The sequence below is a fragment of the Symphalangus syndactylus genome, chromosome 22 (genome assembly GCF_028878055.3).
Source record: "Symphalangus syndactylus isolate Jambi chromosome 22, NHGRI_mSymSyn1-v2.1_pri, whole genome shotgun sequence".
In the NCBI taxonomy this organism is placed as follows: domain Eukaryota; kingdom Metazoa; phylum Chordata; class Mammalia; order Primates; family Hylobatidae; genus Symphalangus; species Symphalangus syndactylus.
The window spans coordinates 11243338-11268716 of NC_072444.2; the positions used below are offsets into that span (position 1 = coordinate 11243338).

The 25379-nt window shown below is 46.6% G+C and overlaps 2 protein-coding genes and 1 pseudogene across 13 annotated transcripts in view; 1 reads left to right on the plus strand and 2 right to left on the minus strand.

Moving 5' to 3' along the window:
• Positions 1-977: 977 nt before the first annotated feature.
• HMGN2 (high mobility group nucleosomal binding domain 2) lies at positions 978-5493 on the minus strand. The gene is made up of 6 exons (XM_055261218.2): positions 4316-5493; positions 3421-3465; positions 3216-3245; positions 2811-2861; positions 2287-2382; positions 978-1839 (listed from the first exon to the last, which is right to left on the minus strand). Exons 1-6 carry the CDS (start codon positions 4328-4330, stop codon positions 1804-1806), a joined length of 273 nt encoding a protein of 90 aa, XP_055117193.1. The 5' UTR covers positions 4331-5493; the 3' UTR covers positions 978-1803.
• Positions 5494-5635: 142 nt separating this feature from the next.
• Positions 5636-25379, minus strand: part of DHDDS (dehydrodolichyl diphosphate synthase subunit) — a 42389-nt gene continuing 22645 nt past the window's right edge. For 6 of the 12 annotated variants that reach the window (XM_055261202.2, XM_055261205.2, XM_055261206.2 and 3 more), the window contains 3 exons: positions 19302-19416; positions 16784-16891; positions 5636-8058 (listed from right to left, as the gene is read on the minus strand). In XM_055261202.2, the coding sequence (XP_055117177.1) occupies positions 7822-8058; positions 16784-16891; positions 19302-19416 (460 nt within the window). In that variant the 3' untranslated portion in view covers positions 5636-7821. Of the gene's footprint in view, positions 8062-16783; positions 16892-19301; positions 19417-25379 lie in introns of all 12 variants that reach the window. The other 6 variants (XM_055261199.2, XM_063631517.1, XM_055261204.2 and 3 more) reach the window with 1 other exon arrangement.
• On the plus strand, positions 22310-22886 carry LOC129471985 (large ribosomal subunit protein uL22-like; annotated as a pseudogene).

Genomic DNA, 25379 nt, shown 5'->3' on the forward strand with positions numbered 1-25379 from the left:
ACCTAGAATGAATGACTTCAGCAATAATGAAAGTAAATGGCTGGTAATTGGCTAAATGGACAAATGGTATTTTATTCTGAGTAAGTCTCTCAGAGATGACTTTTGTCTAGTTGAGGGTCTGAATCCTGACTCTGCTGCTCACTAGATGTACACATAACCTTCAGCAAGTATCATCTGTGCCTGATTCCTCATCCGTGAGTGTGATACGTATATTACACAAACATCTCAACACTTGAGAGAGATAATACACAAAAAACCTCAAGAACTTAGCGATACTTTTTTGACTAAGGGAATGGACAAGGCAATTATGGTCTCCAATTTACTTTATTCCTGTCCAACAATACAGCCAGGTCTGTGAAAGCAAATTCAAGGTGCAAACATGAGTTTGTCACCAGTTCCATATTCTAACAAATAACTTCTTGCCATTTCACTTAGAGAAACGTTGGGTTCTCTGCATCTCCAAACTAAAGGAATCAGGAAAGACCCCACTGTCTTTGTTTGCAGGTCTACTTAGGAGCAAAGCATCATCTACTTTACAAATGGACAATTGTGTACACATTCAGAGACACTCTCTGACATGAGTCTATTAATTTGCTAATTTTATGGAGGTCGCAAATGCAGATGGAAGTAGAGAGGCTCCTGTCAGCTACCCAGCCAAAACCTCACATCTACCAAAAATTTGCATTTAATACACTTCATGTATTCGGAGTCATGCAAAAAACAAACACTGCAGGGAATGCTGCATAACCAAGTACAGAAATCATTCCATACGCCCAGCCTTTCACCATCAGCTAAGTCTACGCCTGGAATCCTTCCTAACTGCACCTAGCACTGTGTGTTTTGGAAACTGACTATAATGATCAGTGAAAGATCATCATTAGACTGTACACGGAGTACCTCAAAGGAGAACACACCCTGTTCCAAGAGACTTGGATAAACCAGGTTACCCCACTTGTGGGAAAAGATCAGAGGCAGCATTCCAAGCCAAACTGTATCCAGCTTTATTAAAGATACTTTCCATAAACAATCATGGTATTTCAGGCAGGACATGGGCAGACAATCGTTAACAGTATACAACAACTTTCAAACTCCCTTCTTCAATGGACTACCAAAAATCAGAAAGCCACTATAAAACCCAATGAAGTCTTCATCTGATGCTCTGAACAGGGAAAGTTTAGAGTGAGGGTTGACATTTCACATTTAGCATGTTGTTTAACAACTTTTCACAAGCCGACCCTGACTTTCAGGAAGTGAAATGAAAATGGCAGACTTTATCTGAAGATCCACAATCTAGAAATGGAACCACTGCTCTTTTGACAGGTGCCATCTCAGTGGCATCAGTGGAAAGTCCAGATTGCCTGACACACTGGTAACCAATGACTAGGGGTCAGGTCCCAACAGATGTCTGGGCTTAAGGGAGTTAAGTCTATGCTGAAAGATGGAAAGGGAGAAGAGGACATAAAAACAAATTTGTTTTTCCATACCACAAGGCTTTTGTGCCAAGGTGGCCATGTGTGTCAAAGTCAGGGAATCCCTCCTCCTGGGAGCCAAGAGGAAGTCTCTCAAAACTAGAAGGGAAAGGTGTTTTCTCCACATCAATCCAGCTTTGGAGACATTCTATTAGTGACATATGCCCCTTCCCCCAAAAACAACAATGAAGTGTTCTGTGTGCTAACAACATAGCTTTAAAAAAAAAAAAAAAAAAGTAAAACAAAATTCTGCATTTTTATAAAACTTGATAAAAAATAGTATTTCAAACTGTACAGTCACCAGAAGTACACAGTTATCAAAAATGCACACACTTCACTTGGCATCTCCAGCACCTTCAGCTTTCTGTGCCTAAAAGAAAACAGACAAATTAATGCAATGCGTAGATTTCAAAACTATCTTTGTTCACATTCCACCTACAGCATCACTTTGCTCCCAGGCCAAAGTTCAGGTTTCAGGTACTGAGACTCAGTATTTCTTCTGAGAATGACTTACTAGGTAACTTTGCTAAGTCACCTCTCCTCTGGGCCTCATTGTAAAATTGAGGTAGGAAGAACACCAGAATTAGAGACCTGAGGTTACTCCTAGCTTGAAAACTTGATGTAGTATAAAACACAATGCCCTTCAGCTGACAGCAGAGATTTCAAGAATCCAGGATTTAAGTTAACAGGAAAGCCACAAGCAGACTCTGGACCAAATGGTACATTTGAAGTGATGCAAGAAAAGGGCAATTAAATTTTTGATATCAGCAACTAACTGAATGAGCAAATCTAACAAAGGGTGAAACAGGAGTTATACCTGGTCTGTTTTGGCATCTCCATTTTCTGCAGGATTATTCCCCTCCTTGCCAGCATCAGCTTTTCCCTTTTTCCCTTTGGGTACCTTCTCTCCCTTCTGAAAAAGGGGAAAAAATAGAACTGTTTCTCCCCATTTCATATTACTAAGGTATGGTCTGCAAAGTTCTGCACAAGGTAGGATTGCTTACTCAAGACAAAACACAAACCCTCACCCATTTGACAAGAACAACTGATCAAAACTAGGCTAAATTATCTGTAATTTGCTATAATCTTTAGTACTTAAAATTTCCTAACAGAAAAATGAATCAGTTTAAACCATGGGGTATTTAATATTTAAATGCAGATTTTCCTACAAACTAACGACAGAATTCTTGATCAGGAAACCAACGTTATGAATGACAGGGACGAAGAAAGCTATCCACACAGTTTATAACCTCCATTAATGGAGGCACCATTATGCTAATTAAGTTAAGGCACTAAGGACAGTCCTCATTCTGTGAAATCAGTTCCAGTGTTAGCACTTACCTTTGCAGGGGCCTTTTTAGGCTTGGGCTCTGGCTTTGGAGGAGCAGGTTTCTTTTTTTTTGGCAGGAAGAGAGGAAAAAGTGAACATTAGTACAATGGACTGAAGAAAACCACCCACAACCAACCAAAAGTACCAAGAGTAGAGAAGTTTCTCCTCCTCCTCAAAGTTTTTGTGATTGGCTTTCTTCTAGAATGTTGGATCTCCAGCAGCCCACTCAAATGTCCCACTTTGGCTACAGGCATCAGAATTTCAGAACCAGCAAAACCCAAAAGGGCAAGAGTCCCAAGTAGAGGCAATCATTCAAAACCAGGCACTAACCATAATTCATGGGAAGCAAAGGGAATTGTTTTTTGATGTTTTTTAGTTTCAGGGACAAATACGAAAATTCAAAAGCATACACTTACAGCAGACAACCTCGCGGATCTTCTCTGTGGCTATTAAAGACAACGAGAAAGTTAGAAATAGGACAGGTAAGTCGCTTTGGAAGTTTGGTATCAATTTGCTCTAGATTATAGGAGTGTAAATTCAGGACACAGGTTACAGTTAATCACCGAGTCCAGTGGCCTCTGCTAGTCCAAGGCTTTGACCCTTGAAGAGAGAATGACTTACTTCGTCCTTCACCTTGGCTTTATCTCCCTTAGCATCCCCTTCAGCCTGTAATAAGAACAAAAAACTGCAGCTTTTGAGGTGGTTCTTAGTTATTTCCTAAACTTTAGAGTGCTAACAATGAAAATTAAAGCAGTCGTCCACACAACTTTTCTAGGACATAAACAAGTGAGTGAACCCGACGTTCGTATAAGAACGAAGCGCGCGCAGGAGCCCCGGCTCGCCGACCCCGAGAAGCGAGGGCTGAGCCGGAGCGCAGCCGGGGAGGGCAGCCGAGCCCGCACCACCGCGCCAGGCAGGAGCAACAGCTGCAGATGGCGCAAACAAACCCCCTCCGGAGGCGGAGCCCAGCGCCGTTACTATGGCAGCCGTCGAGGGCGGGAGAGGGAGGCGCGCGCAGCCCGGGGAACTCGTGGGCGGCGGCAGCGCGCGTCTCGTGCGCGGGGAACGTGGGCGAGGGGGCGGGGCTATACCGCACAAGCCCCGCCCCCTCACGGCGGCGGTTTTTTGGCGGCAGCGCTTTCCCCCGCCCGCCAACCCCGAGCGCCGCCTTCCCGCCCTTTCGGGTTTGAATTGCCCGCCCGCAGGGAGGGGAGGGAAGGGGCCCTGGCGATGGGGGAGGGGGCACGGGGCGGGGGCGGCGAGCCCGAGGAGAGCGGGATAAACAGCCGCCAACATGGCTCCTCCCGCCGCGGCCGCCGCTCCTCCAATATGGCCTCTGGCGCCCGCGGGCAGCCGAGCCGCTCAGGGTTAGCCCCGAGCTGCCCGACACCGCCTCGAGCCCCCGCGCGGGGAGGCTGCGCTGGCTCCTGCTCGGCGCCGATTCTCGCTCCCTGCACCAGGGAGGCGGCGGCGGCGGTGGCGGCGGCCCGGCGCCTGGGGCCCTCGCGCCACGTACCTTTCTCTTGGGCATGGTGGCGACGGCGGCGGGACGTAGGTGCTGGACGCGGGATGCAGCGGCGCGCGGGCTTTGGTCGGTCCGGGGGTCGTTCTCGCCTCTTCTTCTTCACACTGCTCAGGCTCCGGGGGGTTTATAAAGTTTTTATAGCGCTGGGAGCCCCGGACCGGTTAGAACCGGATTTCACCTCCCGCCGCCGTTCATTGGCCCAGCTGGGGTCACGTGGGCGGGGTTTAAACTCACCTCCTCTGGAGGGAGTGAGGAGGGGGGTGTGTGTGGGGGGTAGTGCGCGGACACGGCGGCGCGCCGAGGGGGTGGGGGCGCAGTCGGGGAGGCGCGCGTCGAAGGCAGTAAATGAGGAGGGGTGCGCAAGTCGGCGGGCTCCGGGTTCCGGCTCCCGCCAAGAGCTGTCTTTTGCAAACTAGCAAGTTCCTTCCACCTTATGCAACCCAGCAACCCACTTCTCCAAGCCGTGCGACACTCAGGGCGCATCTCAGCGGCTTTCCTTCCTGCTCCCGCTGGGGGCCCCAGAAGAGGGGTTTGCGAGGCCTGGCTGCACTGCCCTGCTCCTCTGGAAGCAGGAGGAAGCGCGCGGCTGGAGGCACAGGCTGCAGTTCCCAGGGCCCAGGCTGACGCCGAAGTGGGAAAAAGGCGGGGAAACGAGCTTGGCGCAGCCGGACGTGCATCCTTCCGAGCTGCCACTTCGGGAAAGCCTTTCGTGCACCTCACCTGAAAGACGGTCCCACTCGAGGTGGGCTAGGGGTTTCAGGGGGAGATTTTCCATGCAGAGGTGCCTTTTGGGTGCCGTGGGTCAGGTAGGAGCTGTCCTTTCAGCACCCGTTGCGCAGCCGCCTCCCCAAATGCTATCGAAGCCCCCACCCCCAACGCCTGTCGGGTAGCTCCCTTAAGGTCCCTGTATTCCCAAACCTCCGGACCCCGCCACAGTAGGGTGGAGAGCGGCCGTCGAGGTCTACCAGCACTCCCCTCCCCCTACACTCTACCCCTCTCGGAGACATTTTGCCCAGCTGCCCCAACCCAACGCGACCACCAAGCCTGGGCACTGCAGCCGCAGCTGGCGAAATCCCTCCTTCCACACTGTCAAGCTGGCTGCCTTTCACTTGCGCGAGGAAAAGGAGGGTGGAAGAAAGCGCCCGGGGATTAGGAAACAAGTAGAGGAACAAGTGGTGTGATGGCAAAAGGGCTCTTCCAGTGCCCCCTAGTCCAAAGCCAGGGTCTTGGAGCTAGCCAAGTGCACCTGAGGGAGGGTAGGCAATTGCAGCAGCAAAACAAGGTGTTCTTCCGTTGCAGTTAGCAAACAAGTTTTACATCTAAGAATCTTTAAAAATTCTATTTGAGACCCAGAACACAAGAATACGATAGATGTCCTCAAATGGGGGCTTGGCTCACAGGTGGAAGGACACTAAATTGGTCCCATCTGATTTCTTGAGGCAAGGGTTGAACCTGGCTTGTACAAATCATACCTCTCCAAAGCAACCACGAGTTCTACTATTTTGCAGCCCTTGCTGCTGGGCGACGACAACGACCTCTCTGCCTCTTCTTTCCACCCCTGCATCGCCTCCTGGGGCAGCTTCTCCCTACTCCACCCTGTGTACCTTTCCCAGAATACAGAACCTCAGGCCAAAGAGAGATGCCAGCCCCATTAATCACCTCTACTGTACCCCAATCATATTACGGAAAGTCAGACCCAGGAGACAGGACTCAACAGCCACGCTCATAGGGCAGATTCCGTTTGCTGCCTCCAGCCCCTCATTCCCGCCTTAATTGTAGGACTCTGCATTATAGCCGCATAATTCATGCCTCCCTAATTATGGCTGTCAACAGCCCCATTGTAAAGCTGGAAAATGTACAGCACCTGCTCTCCAGGAACCCTGTGCCAGGGACTGGTAGAGGGGAGTGCCAGGTGTGGATGGGGGCTTTGCCAAAGGGTGCATTGACTGGCTTCTCAATCGCCGCGTCTGGCATTTATGCTTGATTCTGGGAGCATGGACAATAGCCAAGAAGTCTCTTGCCGCCAGGTATCCAGGGACAGAAAGGGGAAGAGGGGGGGTGGGGTATAGGAAAGTTAGGGGTTTCCTGTGTGCTCTTGCTACTGCTTGCAAGATTTCACCTCTCCCCTAGAGGGAGCTGCTAGGGAAACAGCTTGCAGAAAGTAAAATGGGAAGTCTGGCACGGTGGCTCATGCCTGTAATCCCAGCACTTTGGGAGGATGAGGCCAGCGGATCACCTGAGGTCAGGAGTTCGAGACCAGCCAGGACAGGGTGAGATGCTGTCTCAAAAAAAAAAAAAAAGTAAAAGTAAAATGGACTTTACTAAAGAGAGTAGCATTTGGTTGGTGTTTCTGGCTGGTACTTGCCGGTGTGGGGCACCTGAAATAGAGTTGCTCAGGCAGACAGCTCTTCAAAGGCACTAATCCTCTCAGCAACTCTGCAGCAAGTCCTAGCAGAGGGAGGTAAGGGAAAGGACACAGCTTTGACCCTCACAAGCAGAGGACCTAGAACAAGCTTTGCCATACCAAGAATAAATCATCTAGGGGCCTACTTAGGGAGTCCAGGTCAAAAAGCTGAGAGAAACCTCGAAGAGTGGAGTGGGAATCAGAGTTTGAGATGGTGAGGGCAGGGAGCAGAGTCAGTTGGAAGAAGTGTTTGGTTCTGCTCAGTGCTGTTGTGTTACAGGGGAGAAGGCCTGTGCTGGATTCGATTCATTCACCAAGGCCTACAGGCCCTTCTGTTACCCTGTACCATGGAGGGGGCCGGTCTACACTTGGGAGTGGAGCCTGGACCCATGCCCTCAAGAGGAGGAGAAAAGCTTGTGTGGGCTGAGTCGACAATAGGTAATTGGATTGTAATCGCCCGCCTGGCTTCCGCGCACCATTGGGGGCACTGAGTCTTTCAGTGAGCAATCAGTACTGCGTGGTGGGAGAGGGCAGAGCTTCAATAGCAAATCCCAGGTGGAGAGCCAAGGGGGAGGAGCAGCAGATGGGCAAATTTTCTGTCTCTCCCGCCCCTTTTTTCCTTACCCAAATAACTGGCTGCCTATTAGTTATTTACTAGCAGATCCAAGGTAGAGCCAAATCTTTTGTGGAAGCTGGGTGGAAGGCTCAAATGGATGGGTAAAGAGCTAGGGTTTTGGGGAGATCTCTTCCCTGAAATTCTGTGTGTTGAAGGATGTGCTGGTGGAAAAAGAAAGTGCATCTAAGAGACAGGCAGCTGATGAGTTGTGGTCCTTTGCTCCCCAAACCTTACTGGTGGCCAGACCTAGGTTTAGTGTACTCGTGGGAGACCCTTCACCCTCAACCCTCCTCAGGAGCCTGTCCCAGGCAGCCCAAAGGTATCTATGGCCAGCAGACCTGGCCTGGGGGGCTCCCCAGCCAAGCAAAGGGAACACAATTCATTATCAGGAAAGGAGGTGCCTTTCACCAAGAAAAGGAAGGGGAGTGGAGCCCTGGAGGCAGAGGGCAGGGCAAAGTGGCAGGTGGCCAGCCTCACTCAGGCTGATGCAGTGCCCAGACGGGCCAGCCAGTCAGCTCGCTTGAGTTCCAAGGCCTGCAGGAAGCCTTGGACTCGCTCTTCCCGTCTGGCCGAGAGTTTGTGCAAGCGTGTCCTTCGGAGCTGGGCGTCCCCACTGGCTTGGAGCCCCTCTCGCAGCAGCTGCTCTGTCACTGTAGCCTGGTCCCTCTCCAGCTGCTGCCTCTTCCGCTCCTCTGCATACATGTCTCGGGCCTTCTGCTAGAGAAAAGTGGGGATTGGGGTGGGGAGATCATTTTTAAGAGTGGGTGAAACTGGGATGGAGGAGGTAGGGGGTGGGGCACAGGGTGGGCCAAGTGGAGTGGAACAGTGGAAAGTAGGTACCAGATTTGAAAAGGCTTGGGAGTGGGTATGCAGTGGGTGGTGCTCATGTTGTACAGGCAGGGCAGTGGCAGTTCTGGGTCCATCTTGGTTTGTTTTGTGTGGAAGCGTCTGTACTTCTTAAAGTTTTTCTCATGCACTTGGAAGGGAACCAAGCAAATGTGGGTCTGACTTCTGATTCCCCCATCAACTGGCTTTGTGGCTTTGGGCAAATCCTGTCCTAACCTCATTTCTTCATCTGTAAAGTGGGGGCTGTGCCTACCTTGAAGAGTGGTTTTAAGGATTAGAGATAACATGCAAAATCCTCTCTAGGATATTAGCAGGCTCTTAGACAGAAACAGCAATTTTACAAGTTGTTATTGTCTATTCTCCGCTGCAAGAAAGGTCCTATTCTTGTCGGGGACATGTCCCTTGGGTCACTTCCTTTGATCTCCCCAGGTTTTCCTCTGAGGGTCCCATCCTCCCAACTCCCTAGGCTATTTTTCAGAGCTCCAGACTTGCCTCCTGTATGAGGACCAGCCTGATCCTTCCAGCAAATGACCCTCCTATGAACATTCTGAGAAGCAAGTTCAACTCTCTTAAGCCACTTATTGCATTCTGCATAGTAGAATAAGTGTTAGTGTTCATAGTCCACTCTTTCTGTTAGAAAATAAGCCCTTGGAAGTTTGAGAGCCTCCAGGCCTCTTGGAACCAGCTCTGACACCAGGTGGTGATCATACTCCCTGGCAGCAGTTATCATCCCAAGTACTAGAGGGCAGAGACTGGGCTTCTTCCTCCCCAGCACTTGGGGTGCCCTGTACATGTGAAACACTCAACTGACTGACCACGTGATCCCAGGAGAGCAGTGAGGATGCTCCTGATACAGGAGAGTGGAAAATCCCTTTGGAGCAGAACCAAGGCTTTCCTGTGCCTCACTGATCCTCTCTGTTCCTGCCAGTCTAACTGACCTGCAAAGCCTTTGCACAAGAGCTCCTCCTGCCAAACCTATTCCATGTGTGAGAAACTCTATTTTCCTATGGTATCCTATACCCTGATGACCCTTCCCACATTCTACCTTGTATTACGGTAAACTTGTATACATGATTTTGTCCTAATCAGCCTGTAAGCACCTTGACTGCTCTGTCTTCATGGTTTAAAGAATATCTTATATGTGCACAACCACTTCATCTGTTGCCTCACTTGACCCTCACAATGGAGCTGTGAGGGAGGTACTTTCTGCTGCAGACAGACATGGAGCAGGGACCTGATTTGCTGTCTCTCAGCGATAAAGGTTTACTGCATGAATAAGGATGACAAATGAGAATTCTGGGCTATCCCCCCCGGCTCCTGAATAATCCCAGGCATTCAAGGGGACTTCTCTTCTGCTATTATAATGAATTACATGTGGAGCTATGGAGACCTCGGGCTTGAACAGTTGCCGCTAGAGCTCGCCATCTTGCTGGAAGGGCATCTTCCAGGCCTTGGTCAGGAGGCTCCCTGGGTGCTACATACAGGATTTTTTTTGAGGATATGGAGATGCGCAGGACACAATCCCAGCAATCCAGGTGCTTTCAGGCTGATTATACAGCCATGCACACAGAGTGCCACGATGCAAAACAGGATGTGGTAAGGGTCATGCAAGTTCAGAGGAGAAAGCAAGTGTGGCTGATGAACATCACGGAGCAGTGACCTTCATGGACAGACAGAATTTGAGCTGGCCCTTCAACCAATGAGGAGGATTCAAACAGAGGTGAGGTGTTTGGGGGGCAGGGAGAATATTCCGGCAGTGGGAGTAATGAGCAAAGATGCATGGAACCAAAGAGCCTGTTGAGGCCAGAGTAAGTCCACCTGGAGCACTGGGGTTTGAGAAGTTCCTGTCTAAGGCCTCCCTCACCTCTCTAAGGCTATTTCTTACTCTGCAAAACTGGGATAAGAGTACCCACCTCACTGGGTTGTTTGAGGAAAAATGAGATAATGCATTTCCAGCCTACTGCTTGGCTATTAACTGTTAGCTGTTCTATCACCACCACTTGTGGACTGGGCTAAGTAGTCTAAGTTTCTGGCAGAACAGAAAGGATGGGGGACACTCAGCAACAGAGGGAGGAAATACGGAGCTAGCTAAAGCCACTTCATGAGGCACAAGCTTCTTCCAGATGGTATCAGAGTGCATGCCAGCAATGGGGGCTGTAGCCCAGGCAGGGCCTGGCCCCTGTCTTCCAGGAATTAGCAGTTCACTGTTCAGATAGCAGAATGGGGAGGGTGTCTGCTCATCATTTTACAGAAAATGACAGCGAGGCTGAGATGGCTGAAGTTCCCTTGGCTTCTCCATTAAGGTAACTTCTTGAGAGGGCAATGTGAAGTGTATCTCGTGCCTGTTAGTATAAGCTGTACTTTCTAGGGGTGGAAAAGCTGGCAGCCTGTATCTGAATACCTGTCTATCCAGCTTCCACATGGTCTGGATCTACCCTTTCAATCTCAGAGGTGTTTCCAGTTCTTCTCAAGTACTTACTCTTGGGAAATCCAAGCTAACAGAAGTCCTAGCGGTCAACTTTTCTCTCCCTGACCATTTGTCTACTCTCCTTGTATAATGACCAATCAGGGTAAGTGAGGGCATTAATTCTTTCCTTAGAGACTTTTTGTACAGACCTTATCCAATCTTGGTGCAAGGGCTCCAAGAAGCTCACTTTGAGAAATGTGGTTCTAACCTATGAATCTAAATTCCTCCTGGGCATTATCCCTCTCTGCTCTTATTCTCTCCTTGGTAGAATCAGAGAACAAGATGTAATAGTCCCTCCAGTACTTAAATCTAAAAGTCCTCTACCACTCTGTTGGCACCTGGAGAGAGGCTGCAGGTCCTTGGCTTCAAAACATTAGCCAATGAAAAGTCCTTCCCCAAGGTGCAACCAGCCAGCCCAGGTCAGCAGCATGAGGAATGCATTTCTGAGGGCTGCCCTCAGGCAGAGAAGGACACCTCCTACCAGAAACATGATGTTCTGAAGCACCCTCAGAGTCTCCTTGCCTGAGGAGTTGTACTGGGGACAGGATGTGCAGGGTGCTTTTCCAGAGACAGGAGTCTGAGGAAAGGCCAAGAGACACACATGTGGGGAACAATATTGGCCACCATTCTTGGAAAATGAACTCTGTTCCAGGCACTGTACTCAGCACTTGACATGTGTTAGCTTACTGAATCCCTATCACAAACCTGCAAGGTAGGTATTACTGTAAACGCTACTTCTCTCATTTTACAGGTGAGGAAAATGATACTCTGAGGGTTAAGTAACTGTACAGTCATATAGCTATGTAGGCAGTGCCAATATTCAAAGTCATGAATGTCTGAGACATTAACTCAAGCTTTTAGGCTAAGGCGGGAAGCTCGCTTGAGCCCAGGTGCTCAAGACCAGCCTGGGCAACATGGCGAGACCCCATTTCCACATACATACACATATACCTACATACATAACTCAAGCTTTTATCTTGAGGAGAAGACAGTGACAACCTGAAGAGCACAAGAAATATAATGTTCAATCCAGCCTGTTTAAATTGTGACAGATGTACTACAGGAAGCTTCGTGGGAACATGTGTCTTTTCCCTCTCTAATATCATCCTTGGAGATGAGGTGAACACTTTTTACTCATCTCCATCAATGACCTCTCAAGGACCTACCATCCATGCAACTTGTGATTGAGGATCAGCTGCTCTGCACTGCCACACACCCCCTCCCTGGCCTGATTCTCTATTTGTCCCTGCCTCCTTGCTGACAAGTCCTACTGCATCATAGTCAAGATCTCCCTTTGCCAGCCTTTAAGACTGGCTAGGTGACCACCTGGAGACTGTCATGGTCCATTCAGATACCAAGGTCTGGCTCCCAAAAACTGGTAGCCAAGTCCCTGCTTCCCTTACGATCCACCCGCTGCCTTCCTCCCAGTAAGCTACTCTAGGTCCAGAGCCTAGCCCCTTGCCCTGGCTTCCTGCAGAGAATAGGGACACATTGGGCAGGGCCTAGAGACAGAGCATCTCAGATTTTAAAATGGGAATTTGGGTGATAGGGCAAGAGCACAGACATACAGGTAGGAAACTGGAGGGCATGGAACAAGTAACTGGGAAAAGTCCAGTTTGGCCACGATACAGGGTCTGTAAAAGGGAGACATGAGAAAAGCCTGGAAAGACCTCTCTGGTCTGAGAACAAACTGGTGAGGATGCTGTTAGTCTGGATTCTCCCCTTAGTGCATCTGCCAAGGTGATATGATTTCTAGAAACAGAGCTTTGAAGCCTCTGGGGTAGAGAAAGCCTGGCCAGGACCTCCAAGGGCTCCTGCTGGAGAAGCCTTCAAGATAATCAGTATCTCTATTATAACTTTGGATTCCTTGCTCTAAAAACAGAGGCAATAATAATAGTATCTGCCTTAAAGCAGTTCACAGAATTTACTGAAAGGATGCCTGACATGTGGTAAGAGCTCAATAAAAGTTTGTAAATATAGGCCGGGCTCAGTGGCTCATGCCTGTAATCCTAGCACTTTCGGAGGCCAAGGCGGGTGGATCACCTGAGGTCAGGATTTTGAGAGCAGCCTGGCCAACATGGTGAAACCCTGTCTCTACTAAAAATACAAAAATTAGTTGAGCATGGCGGCACGTGCCTGTAGTCCCAGCTACATGGGAGGCTGAGGCAGGAGAATTGCTTGAATCCGGGAGGCAGAGGTTGCAGTGAGCCGAGATCACGCCACTGTGCTCCAGCGACAGAGAAAGATTCCGTCTCAAAAAAAAAAAAAAAGTTTGCAAATATGATCCATAGGTAAAAATGGAACACTTAATAGTTGACCTCAAACACCTTCCACCCCATCCCAGGAAACAGCAGAACTATACAACCAATTGCTATGGCCACAACCTAAGTGTCTTGGTTCCTAATAACATTATTATTTGTACTTATTTGTTTTAGCCTACAAGAAACAAGAGTTTCAGGCCGGGCGCGGTGGTTCACACCTGTAATCCCAGCACTTTGGGAGGCTGAGGTGAGCAGATCACCTGAGGTCGGGGGTTTGAGACCAGCCTGACCAACATGGAGAAACCCCGTCTCTACTAAAAATATAAAGTTAGCCCGGTGTGGTGGCGCACGCCTGTAATCCCAGCCACTCGGGAGGCTGAGGCAGGAGAATCGCTTGAACCCGGGAGGCGGAGGTTGCAGTGAGCCGAGATCACGCCATTGCACTCCAGCCTGGGCAACAAGAGCGAAACTCCATTTCAAAAAAAGAGAAACAAGAGTTTCATAATTACATTATCAACATTGCCACTAACAATAAACCTCTTAAGTAATATTTAAGTTTGTGTTGCAGTTTGTATTATCCGGAGAAGAAATTCCACTAAAGATGAATAGCAGAGAACTGTGTTCAGGTAAGCTGAATTAATTCCTTTCTCTGGGGAGTTATGTTATCACCTTGATATAGTTAGTTTTACTTGTTTCTATTTCAACGTTTGTTTTTATCCCATCTTCACTCCTCCCTTTCCCTACTGCCACCACCCTACCTCGAGGCACATCCTCTCTCACCTGGACTACTGCAGGAGTTCTGTCTCTTGGCTTTAACTCCAGCCCCTTGAAAATTCTGAATGATTTTTACAAAATGCAACTCAGATCCTGTCATCCCCTGATTAAAGTCCTTCAGCTTTGTTACCATGACCTACAAGGCTCTATATGAGCCAAGGTCTGACTCTAGCCTCATTTCATGCCCTTCTCCCTTGGCACATTGACCTCTTTTTTGTTCTTCCAAGACCCAAACTTTAACCTCAGTCTCTTTGCATTCTCTTCATTACTTTCTAGTACATCACTCTGTATTCTTCACTGCCTTATTACAATTGGAACTTATATATTTGTTTACTTGTTTATTTCTGTCTCCTCAAGAATACAAGTTCCACAAAGGTAGAGATCTTGTCCCTCTGGCTAACTGTTGACTCTCCTGTGCCTAATACAGTGCCTGATTCATACTACTCAATAAATACTTATGGAATGAATGAAACTTGAGTTAACTCCGCTGACAACCATATGCAAAGTATCTGAGAAACGTGAAATTACTATAAAAGACTTCTGAGCAGCCCAATTAGAGATAAAAACACAAAAACTCATGCACCAAGCTCCTCTGGGCTTCATGCGGAGCCAGTTCATGCTCATTTTATATACATAATTCCAACAAGCTTGACTAACTGGTTTCCTTGTCTATAGCTGATTTAAAACGGTAAATACTATGGAAGAGGAGAGATACTGTCAAAATTAACTGTTGACAGCAGTAGGAAATGAAAGAGGGAGGACACAGAAAAATATACATGAAATCTCAAACCCAGGTATTCTGGGACCATCTAACTTAGAGCAAACAGCCCTGCCCCTCAAGGATATTGTTGTACAATGAAGTGTTTAAAGATGATAATTACTATTATCATAATCATTAGAATATGACGGCCAGGCATGGTGGCTCATGTCTATAATCCTAGCACTTGGGGAGGCCGAAGCAAGAGGATCACTTGAGCTTAAGAGTTCAAGACCAGCCTGGGCAACATAGTGAGAACTTATCTCTACAAAAAATACAAAAATCAGCCAGGCATGGTGGTGTGTGCCCATAGTCCTAGCTACTCGGGAGGCTGAAGTAAGCCAAAGTTGCACAACTGCACTCCAGCCTGGGCAACAGAGTGAGACCCTGTTTCTAAAAAAAATAAAAAATAGCATGTGATTATCCTAATCATCATCATTATTAGCAAGTGCCTGGTATATAGATTTCAATGAATTATGTATAAGATACATTTTAGAACTTTTTCCATCAAAAATGGGTAAAGTTTTAGTTTTTAGAGGGAGCTTTGGTCATAGGGAAAAATCTGATATTCATTCCCCACTGACAGTGGATAATTATGCCTTTGCTGTTTTTCTTTTCACTAATTCTAAACTTCTTTCAATTTCCTCATATTCTGAGACTAAGTAATTAAATACATGATCAAGTCTTTGTGATTTGATTTACTTATACCAGGAGTTATGGACTTGGGATTCAGGGGCAGATTTCAGCAGTTATGTGAACCCCCTTAAAGTATTCTATGTGTGACCGGGCTTGGTGGCTCATGCCTGTAATCCCATCACTTTGGGAGGCCAAGGTGGGCGGATCACCTGAGGTAAGGAGTTCAAGACCAGCCTGACCAACATGGAGAAACCCCATCTCTACTAAAAATACAAAATTAGTTGGGAGTGGTGGCACATGCCTGTAATCCCAGCTACTCGGGAGGGTGAGGCAGGAGAATCACTTGAACCTGGGAGGTGGAGGTTGTGGTGAGCTGAGATTGCGCCATTGCACTCCAGCCTGGGCCGCAAGAGCAAAACTCCGTCTCAAAAAAAAAAAAAAAGTATTCTATGTGTTTCCATGATAAGTTTACAATTCTATGCAAAATTCCACATTTGAGCGATCTGCAATTTTTCTAGGGAGATGGTCTGTGGCTTTCATTAGGTTATCCAAAGGGACTCCAATACCAAGGAGATTAAGAATCCCTGACTCACATCATTATTTCCTCCTGGCATTATCTCTCCAGACTGAAGCAGCAGCACCAGCTTTGATTTTAAAATTCAGGCTCCTTAGGCCGGACGTGGTGGCTCACGCCTGTAATCCCAGAACTTTGGGAGGCCAAGGTGGGCGGATCACCTGAGGTCAGGAGTTCAAGACCAGCCTGGCCAACATGGTGAAACACTGTCTCTACTGAAAATACAAAAATTAGCCAGGCATGGTGGTGCGTGCCTGTAATCCCAGCTAGTTGGGAGGGTGAGACGGGAGAATCGTTCAAACCCAGGAGGGGGAGGTTGCAGTGAGCCCAGATCGCACCACTGCACTCCGGCCTGGGCAACAAGAGCAAAACCCCATCTCAAAATAAGTAAATAAATAAATATAAAATTCAGGTTCCTTGGGACAGTTACTTAAGTCTCTCTGCCCCTCTGGTTCCATATATGAAAAATGAGGACACCAAAACTGTTGGGTTGTTAGGTTAAATAAGAAAACTTACATGAAATCACCTTAGTGCCCTCATAGATCTTCATATGTTAGCTACCACTACCATTATTATAAAGAGACCTAATCATATACAGGTGACTGCTAATAAAATCTGTTTCAAGATTTGGTGACGAAAACTGAAAGTCAAACTTCAAGTCTTGACACAACATAGTTTTACACAATGGAAAGACAATGCTATTTAGTTCTTAATCCCTACTGCTACAATCTTTTATTAGGGTAATACTTTAAAGGAATAATGGCCAGTTTCTGAGAAGCCTTTTCCTCCTGAGTCTTTAAAAGATAAAAGACCTGTAGCTCAAATCCTATTCCTACCTCTTACTGATTACATGTCCTTAACTAAATCATTTCTATTTGCTTACTTACATAAGGCAGGGGCTAATAAGACTTCCCTCATTGGGTTCTTGGGAACATTAAATGAGTCGCAGCATGTAAAATGTTCACAGTGCCTGACAAGTAGTAGATACTCAGTAGGTGGTGGCTACTATCATCATTATCATCATCTTATTAGGAAGTGCCTGGTATATAGTAAGATGGTTGTCAATCAATGCTAATCTTTTCTTCCATCCCATCCCGTCTGGCCGGCCCTGAACTCTTTCTTACCTGAAGCACGCTATGGTTCATCTGGAACTGCAGGATGGCCTCGAAGAGGTTCCAAAATGTATACTCTGGCCACAGAACGGGTTGGAACACCAGGCAGGAGTGAGAGGTCTGGGAAAGGTAGGGAGGAGAGTATGATTTAGTAACATGTTGCTGGGCCGCATCCCTGGTCAGTCCTCCAAGGAGAAAGCAGGCTAAGCAGGACCCAGAAGCCCAGAGATGAGAATGTTACAGGCATCCTGAGCTGTAGCTGCAGCTGCTGCTAGCCCTGATTCATTCACTAGCAGGGGGAGGAGTCACTTGAGGCAGCCAGATCACCTGCCTGTGGCAAAGCAGAAGTAAAACGAGACTAGATCAACATTTCCACCAGGATTTTTCTAAGAGCCAATTTTAGGACTATGAAATAACATCTGGATTATGTTATTGGCTCTTGGCCCTTAGAGGGCATCTGGAAGACATACTGTCTGATAAAGGTCAGCAATGAACAAATGGTAGCTGCCATTGTTATTTTTAAGTACCAGCAGCAGGGCACAGTGGTTGAGAGCATGGGCTCTGGAGCCAGACTGCCTGGCTTTGAATTTTGGCTCTAACCATTTACCATTTATTTGAGCAGGGGTAATCTCACCTGGGCCTGAGATTCCTCAAATGTAAAACTGGATAACAGGAATACCTAATTTTCAGGGTACTGTTTAGATTAAATGAGATAACATATGTATAGCAAAGAGCCAGGTGTACTTTAATAATAATCACTGATGAAGAATCCCCTTTGGAACACTGCCTGATATCTCTAGTGCTGAGGAATTCAGTACCTCCTGGGGGATAACTAGTTAGTCAGATAGCCTGTTTGGCTTTTTATTTATTTTTATTTTTATTTTTTTTTTTTGAGACGGAGTCTCGCTCTGTCGCCCAGGCTGGAGTGCAGTGGCACAATCTCGGCTCACTGCAAGCTCCGCCTCCCGGGTTCACGCCATTCTCCTGCCTCAGCCTCTCCGAGTAGCTGGGACTACAGGCGCCCGCCACCACGCCCGGCTAATTTTTTTGTATTTTTAGTAGAGACGGGGTTTCACCATGGTCTCGATCTCCTGACCTCATGATCCGCCCGCCTCGGCCTCCCAAAGTGCTGGGATTACAAGCATGAGTCACCGCGCCCGGCCTGTTTGGCTTTTTATGCTAAACCAATGTCACCTTCCCTACAACTTCTACCAAGGTCCCAGGTATTTTTTCTGGGACAAGTTTGTTTCTTCTTCAAAGTGACATTCTTTCAAGTATTTCAAGGCTAGATGAGAGCTGCCTGTTATCAGTTCCCAAGGTTGTAATGACTTGTTCAGAGTTTGTCTTTGCTAGCAAACTATAAGTTTCAAGACAGTAGGGATCATTTCTGACTCAGTCACTGCTATATTTCCAGCATAAAGAAGGAACTCAACATTTTTTTCCAAGGGAATACATTGTCACTTACTTCCCTTTTGCAGACCACTATCCTTTCCTCATTTTTTGTAAGACATGAGATTCCTTGCTTTCCAGTTTGGCCTCTTCCAGTAAGTCCTCAAGTTTGTCAGTGTAACTAGTTTGTACACTGAGTAACTGACTCTGTAGTCTCTTAAAATTCAGCCCATCATTAAACTTCCCAAATGTGATCTGAGCAGCACAGTGGGCCACAGAACCAATAGGTGCACACTGTACTTATTTTTTTCTTTTTTTTTTTTGAGACAGAGTCTCACTCTGTTGCCCAGGCTGGAGTGCAGTGGCACGATCTCGCCTCACTGCAACCTCTGCCTCCTAGGTTCAAGTGATTCTCCCACCTCAGCCACCTAAGTAGCTGGGACTACAGGCACCTGCCACCATGCCAGGCTAATTTTTGTATTTTTAGTAGAGACAGGGGTTCACCATGTTGGCTGGACTGGTCTCAAACTCCTGACCTCAAGTGATCTGCCTGCCTCAGCCTCCCAAAGTGCTAGGATTACAGGCGTGAGCCACCACGCCCCACGTTAGCTCACTTTTAAGATTGTGGTCCATTAAAATTTCTAGAGCTTTATCATGTGAGCTGCTTCCAAATGGAGTCTCTCCCAGAACAAGGACTTCCCCTAGTTATGTGCTATCCAGGGACCAAGTTAACAGGGGATGGAGACTTGAGTGTTTGCATATTGTTTACCTGGCCCTTTATCCTGAAGGGGAGGGACTAGTAACTGCAAGGCAAGCTTCCAACCCAGAGGGGCTAGGGTCCCTGGCAGGTTACCAAGGCAAGAGCTTATGCTTAGGGATGCAAGACAGAGGTCCCATTCCCTGAAAAAGGGCACAATGAAGTTTTCACTACAGTTGGATTCGCAAAGCCGGCGACAGATGAAGAATGAACATCAAGTATTATCAGACACAGCCTAGGGATGCTTCTCCAGATTTTAGCTTTCCCCAGAAGTACTCTGGCCCCAGCCTGTTTGGGAGTGGGGATGGACCACTCTAATCCACTCTGTGGATACAGTTAGTTTTCCCCATGACACAAACATAATAGTACTTAGAAATGACCTACCTGCCATAGCAAGAAGTCACTCAGCCGCACTTCTCCAGAAGTCCGTATCAAGATGTCAGGATGAGGAGAGCGGTTGGTATAGAGGCACTTATCAAGCAGAGACTCAGAGATATCACTAAGATGAGCAAGAGGAGACAAAGAGAGGCACATATCCTGTAGTATTCTCTTTCTGTAGTATTCTCATGGTGAACTTCCATATATAGGCTTCTCAGTTTATACAACACCATCAAATACACTAGCCAATACTACACAGAAGGCCCTCAACAAATGTTTGCTAAATTAATGAATGAATTTAAATCTTCACAACTACATAAGGTATTTCATTTTTTTTTTTAGAGAATACAATGTAAAATTCTTTCTTTTTTTTATTTTTTGCCTTTTTCGACATGTTCTGATACATAAGGTATTTATTTATTTATTTATTTATTTATTTATTTGAGATAGAGTCTCACACTGTTCCCCAGGCTGGAGTGCAGTGGCACGATCTCGGCTCACTGCAAGCTCTGCCTCCCGGGTTCACGCCATTCTGCCTCAGCCTCCCGAGTAGCTGGGACTACAGGTACCCGCCAGCATACCCGGCTAATTTTTTTTTTTGTATTTTTAGTAGAGACAGGGTTTCACCGTGTTAGCCAGGATGGGCTCGATTTCCTGACCTCGTGATCCACCCACCTTGGCCTCCGAAAGTGCTGGGATTACAGGCATGAGCCTCCATGCTCAGCAGATACATAAGGTATTTCTATCCTCATTTTATAGATAAGGAAACTGAGGCTCAAAAATGAATAATTTGCTGAAAGTCATTTAGCCTCAGGCCTAAAACCAGATGCACCCACAAAAATATCTGTTGTCTTTTGCTAAAAACATCTTGTTTTTTAAAATACATACATACATCCTATGGCCCAGTATTTGATGAAATACTATGCAACTGCATTCTAAAAATAAAGATAAATCTAAATGCACTGATTTGGAAAGATGTCCAAAATCTAATGTTAAATGTAAAAGGCAAGTTTCAGAGAATATATAGTATAAAACACACACACATTCAAACATTCACACGTGCATATAAGTATACATAAACAAAGAACAAAGTCTAAAAAGATACATCATACTATTAACAGTGGATTGGATAAGAAGTAAGGAAGAAAAGACTATTTCTTTTTACTTTATGTACTTCTGTTATTGTTTGAATTTATGTAAATAACTTTTTTTGGCCAGGCGTGGTGACTCATGCCTGTAATCCCAGTACTTTGGGAGGCTGAGGCAGGCAGATCACCTGCGATCAGGAGTTCGAGACCAGCCTGGCCAACAAGGTGAAACCCCATCTCTACCAAAAGTACAAAAATTAGCTGGGTGTGGTGGCGCATGACTGTAGTCCCAGCTACTTGGGAGGCTGAAGCAGGAGAATTGCTTGAACCCAGGAGGCAGAGGTTACAGTAAGCCCAGATTATGCCACTGAGCTCCAGCCTGAGTAACAGAGCGAGGCTCCGTCTCAAAACAAAAAAAACACAAAACATATTTTATTTTTTTTCCAGACAGGGTCTCCCTCTGTTGCCCAGACTGGAGTGCAGTGGTGTGATCTCAGCTCACTGCAACCTCCACCTTCCATGCTCAAGCAATCCTCCTACCTCAGCTTCCCAAGTAGCTAGGACCACAGGTGTGCAACACCATGCTCAGCTACTTTATTTTTAAAACCTTATTTAAGTCATATGGACCCTGAAACATTGCAAAAATTCCACATTACACTGGATTTTAAATAAATAGCAGTATGATCAGTTCTCCTGTGTTTGATAAGAGCTACTTTCCCAAGCGCACAGATGGTCAGAAAGGAGATAGAATTGAAGAAAACTGGTGACTGGAAGCATTTATCTGAAGTAAAACTATCCTGTCCACAGAAAGAGGGTATGTGCATGGCTGGTGTCTGTTGGCTCCAAGAATGCTGTTTACCTGTCCTACCAACTACCCAGAAGCAGAATTCAGAATGTCCAGGTAGTTAGAGTTACATCTTGGAAAGGGTCCAGAAGACAAAAATTTCTTGGTGGGAACACGTTTCTGGATGCATGGTCAGGAAAGCAGAAAGATCTGGGCTGGCCGGGCGCGGTGGCTCACGCCTGTAATCCCAGCACTTTGGGAGGCTAAGGCGGGCGGATCACGAGGTCAGGAGATCGAGACCATCCTGGCTAACATGGTGAAACCCCGTCTCTACTAAAAATACAAAAAATCAGCCGGGCGTGGTGGCGGGCGCCTGTAGTCCCAGCTACTCGGGAGGCTGAGGCAGGAGAATGGCGTGAACCCCGGGGGGCAGAGCTTGCAGTAAGCCGAGATCGCGCCACTGCACTCCAGCCTGGGCGACAGAGCGAGACTCCGTCTCAAAAAAAAAAAAAAAAAAAAAAAAGAAAGATCTGGGCTGAGTGTTCAAAACCAGACTCTACACTTACTAGTTGTGTGTCTTTAGGCAAGTTATTGATCTTTTTTTTTAGAGATGGAGTCTTGCTCTGTCACCCAGGCTGGAGTGCAGTGGCGCAATCTTGGCTCCCGCAACCTCCACCTCTTGGGTTCAAGTGATCCTCTTGCCTCAGCCTCCCAAGTAGCTGGGACTATAGGCAGCCACCACCACACCCGGCTAATTTTTGTACTTTGAGTAAAGATGGGATTTCACCACATTGGCCAGGCTGGTCTTGAATTCCTGAGCTCAAGTGATCTGCCTGCCTCGGCCTCCCAAAGTGCTGGGATTACAGGTGTGAGCCACTGCAGCCAGCCAAGTTACTCATCTCTCTCAGTCCTCTAAGGCAAACCACAGAGAGAGCTTTCTTTTCCGTGTCATCATCACAGAGGAAACAGTATTCACTTATAATTGAGCAATAAGAAGAGCTCTGGTTCAGATTTCTCTGGTAATCTGACAGCTTGTCTTGGTCTTAATTCTCCAAGTTATGTGAGACTCTGGACAATCCATATAATTTCTCATTCTCTTATCTTTAAAATGGGCCCATTTGCTCTTTCCCTAAGCGGCCTGAGGTAATCTGTGAAAATGGTTCGCTATTCACTTAACCCAGAGAACCTCATGATATCATGCAAATCAAGAGGTTCCAATCTTCGTGTTTACTTTAAGAACATTCGTGAAACTGCCCAGGCCATTAAGGGTATGCATATACGAAAAGTCATGAAGTACCTGAAAGATGTCACTTTACAGAAACAGTGTGTACCATTCCGACGTTACAATGGTGGAGGTGGCCGGTGTGCCCAGGCCAAGCAGTGGGGCTGGACACAAGGTCAGTTTGCTGCACACGCTTAAAAATGCAGAGAGTAATGCTGAACTTCAGGGTTTAAATGTAGATTCTCTGGTCATTGAGCATATCCAAGTGAACAAAGCACCTAAGATGCGCCGCTGCACCTACAGAGCTCATGGTTGGATTAACCCATCCATGAGCTCTCCCTGCCACATTGAGATGATCCTCACTGAAAAGGAACAGATTGTTTCTAAACCAGAAGAGGAGGTTGCCCAGAAGAAAAAGATATCCCAAAGAAACTGAAGAAACAAAAACTTATGGCACAGGAGTAAATTCAGCATTAAAATAAATATAATTAAAAGGAAAAAAACAACAGGGCCCATTTGTCCTATCCACCTTATAGGTTATCATGAGGGTCAAATCAAATGAAATAATAGATTTGAGTGCACTTTGGGAACTATAAAGTGCTATATAAAGAATAATAATAAAAAATTATTTTCAGTCCCACCAACTTGCAGTGTGACTTCAGAGACTCAGTCTCTCTGAGTTTACAATTTATCTGCAAAGAGTTTCTTCTACCTACTTTAGGCAGTGCACAGAATTCTTAATGGAAAAAGCTGAGATTGTGCCAGTGCATTCCAGCCTGAGTGATACAGCAGACTGTCTCAAAAAAAACAAAAAGGGGGGGGGGTGTTGGCCAGGCGCTGTGGCTCACACCTGTAATCCCAGCACTTGGGAGGCTGAGGCAGGTGGATCACGAGATCAGGAGGTCGAGACCATCCTGGCTAACACGATGAAACCCCGTCTCTACTAAAGATACAAAAAATTAGCCGGGTGTGGTGGCGGGCACCTGTAGTCCCAGCTACTTGGGAGGCTGAGGCAGAAGAATGGCGTGAACCCGGGAGGCGGAGCTTGTAGTGAGCCGAGATTGCGCCACTGCACTCCAGCCTGGGCGACAGAGCGAGACTCCATCTCAAAAAAAAAAAAAAAAAAAAAGGGGGTAACTCTAGGGTGGAAAGATGAAACTGACAAAATCAAAATGGAACATCTGTAGACCTTGGCCAACAAAAATCCATCCCTAAATGGAATGGTGAGTTAAAGCAGTCTACGTGAAGACTTTTCAGAAATGATTTACATTAAATAACAGTAAAATATCAGTTTTTACCTATGAGAATAGGTTTATTTTTTTGTTTTATTTTTTGAGACAGGATCTGGCTGTTACCCAGGCTGGAGTGCAGTGATGTGATCTTGGCTCACTGCAACCTCAGCCTCCCGGGCTCAAGCCATCCTTCCACCTCAGCCTCCCAAGTAGCTGTGACTATAGGTGCATGCCACCACACTCAGCTAATTTTTGTACTTTTAGAGACGAGGTTTTACCATTTTGCCCAGGCTGGTCTCGAATTCATGAGCTCAAGCGATCCAACCCACCTGAGCCACCTAAAGTGCTGGATTACAGGTATGAGCCACTGCACTTGGTCAGAACAGTTTACATTTAAAAAATCTTGGCAAGAATAACGTGAAATGAGCACTTTCAAACTCAGATCCTGAGGAAACAATAAAAAATGCAGACAAGTTCAGTCAAAGATTTAATTGTGGCATTATTTGTAATAATGAAATATTAAACTGCCTATATACCCAACAAATAGAAGACTGGTTAAATAAATTAACACAAGGTATATTTTACAGCCATTATAAATAATGATATGAAGAATTATTAAAAACATGGGTCATGGAGGCCAGGCGCGGTGGCTCAAGTCTGTAATCCCAGCACTTTGGGAGGCCGAGGCGGGCGGATCACGAGGTCAGGAGATCGAGACCATCCTAGCTAACACGGTGAAACCCCGTCTCTTCTAAAAATACAAAAAAATTAGCCGGGCGTGGTGGCGGGCGCCTGTAGTCCCAGCTACTCGGAGAGGCTGAGGCAGGAGAATGGCGTGAACCCGGGAGGCAGAGCTTGCAGTGAGCCGAGATCGCGCCACTGCACTCCAGCCTGGGCGACAGAGCAAGACTCCGTCTCAAAAAAAAAAAAAAAAAAAAAAATGGGTCATGGAAAAGTACTCGTGACATTGAATGAAAAAAGCATAATTCAGAGTGTAAACTATTCATTATGTGATTTCATGTGTTATAAATATTTATGTTAAAAGTGAGTGTGTGTGTGTGTGTGTGTGTGTGTTTGAGACAGGGTTTCACTCTGTTGTTCAGGCTAGAGAGCAATGGCACAACCACAGCTCATTGTAGCCTCGACCTGCTAGGCTCAAGTAATCCTCCTCACTCAGCCTCCCAAGTAGCTAAAGGCATGTGCCAGCATACCCAGCTGTTTTATTTTTGTAGAGACAGGGTCTTGCCGTGTTGCCAGGGCTGGTCTCAAACTCCAGGGCTCAAGCGATTTTCCTGCCTCAGCCTCCCAAAGTCCTGGGATTACAGGCGTAAGTCACCATGCTCATCTAATTTTTTTCTTTTTTACTGCCTTATTGTTCATTTCAACTTTCCTATGAGGAAGTCAGTATACCACAGGGAATGAGAACACAGGCTCTGAAGCCAGGTTGAAATCTTGGCCCCAGGGTTTGCCAACTATGTGAACTTGCACAAGTTACTTTCCCTCTCCATGTCTCAGTATTCTCATCTTTAAAATGGGCATAAAAACAGTATCTACCTTATAGGGTCTAAGGATAAATGTATGTGGAATACTTAATGCTTGGAACAGAGTAAATGCTAAGTGTTAGCAATTACTATTATTATTAACACTGTTGTTTTATAAGAAAGACAGAGGCCTACAGGGAGTCAAGTAGCCCATTCAAGGTAACAAGGTGGAATAGAATTTATTAACTATTCTTTGGTCTCAATCTAGTTCCTTCTT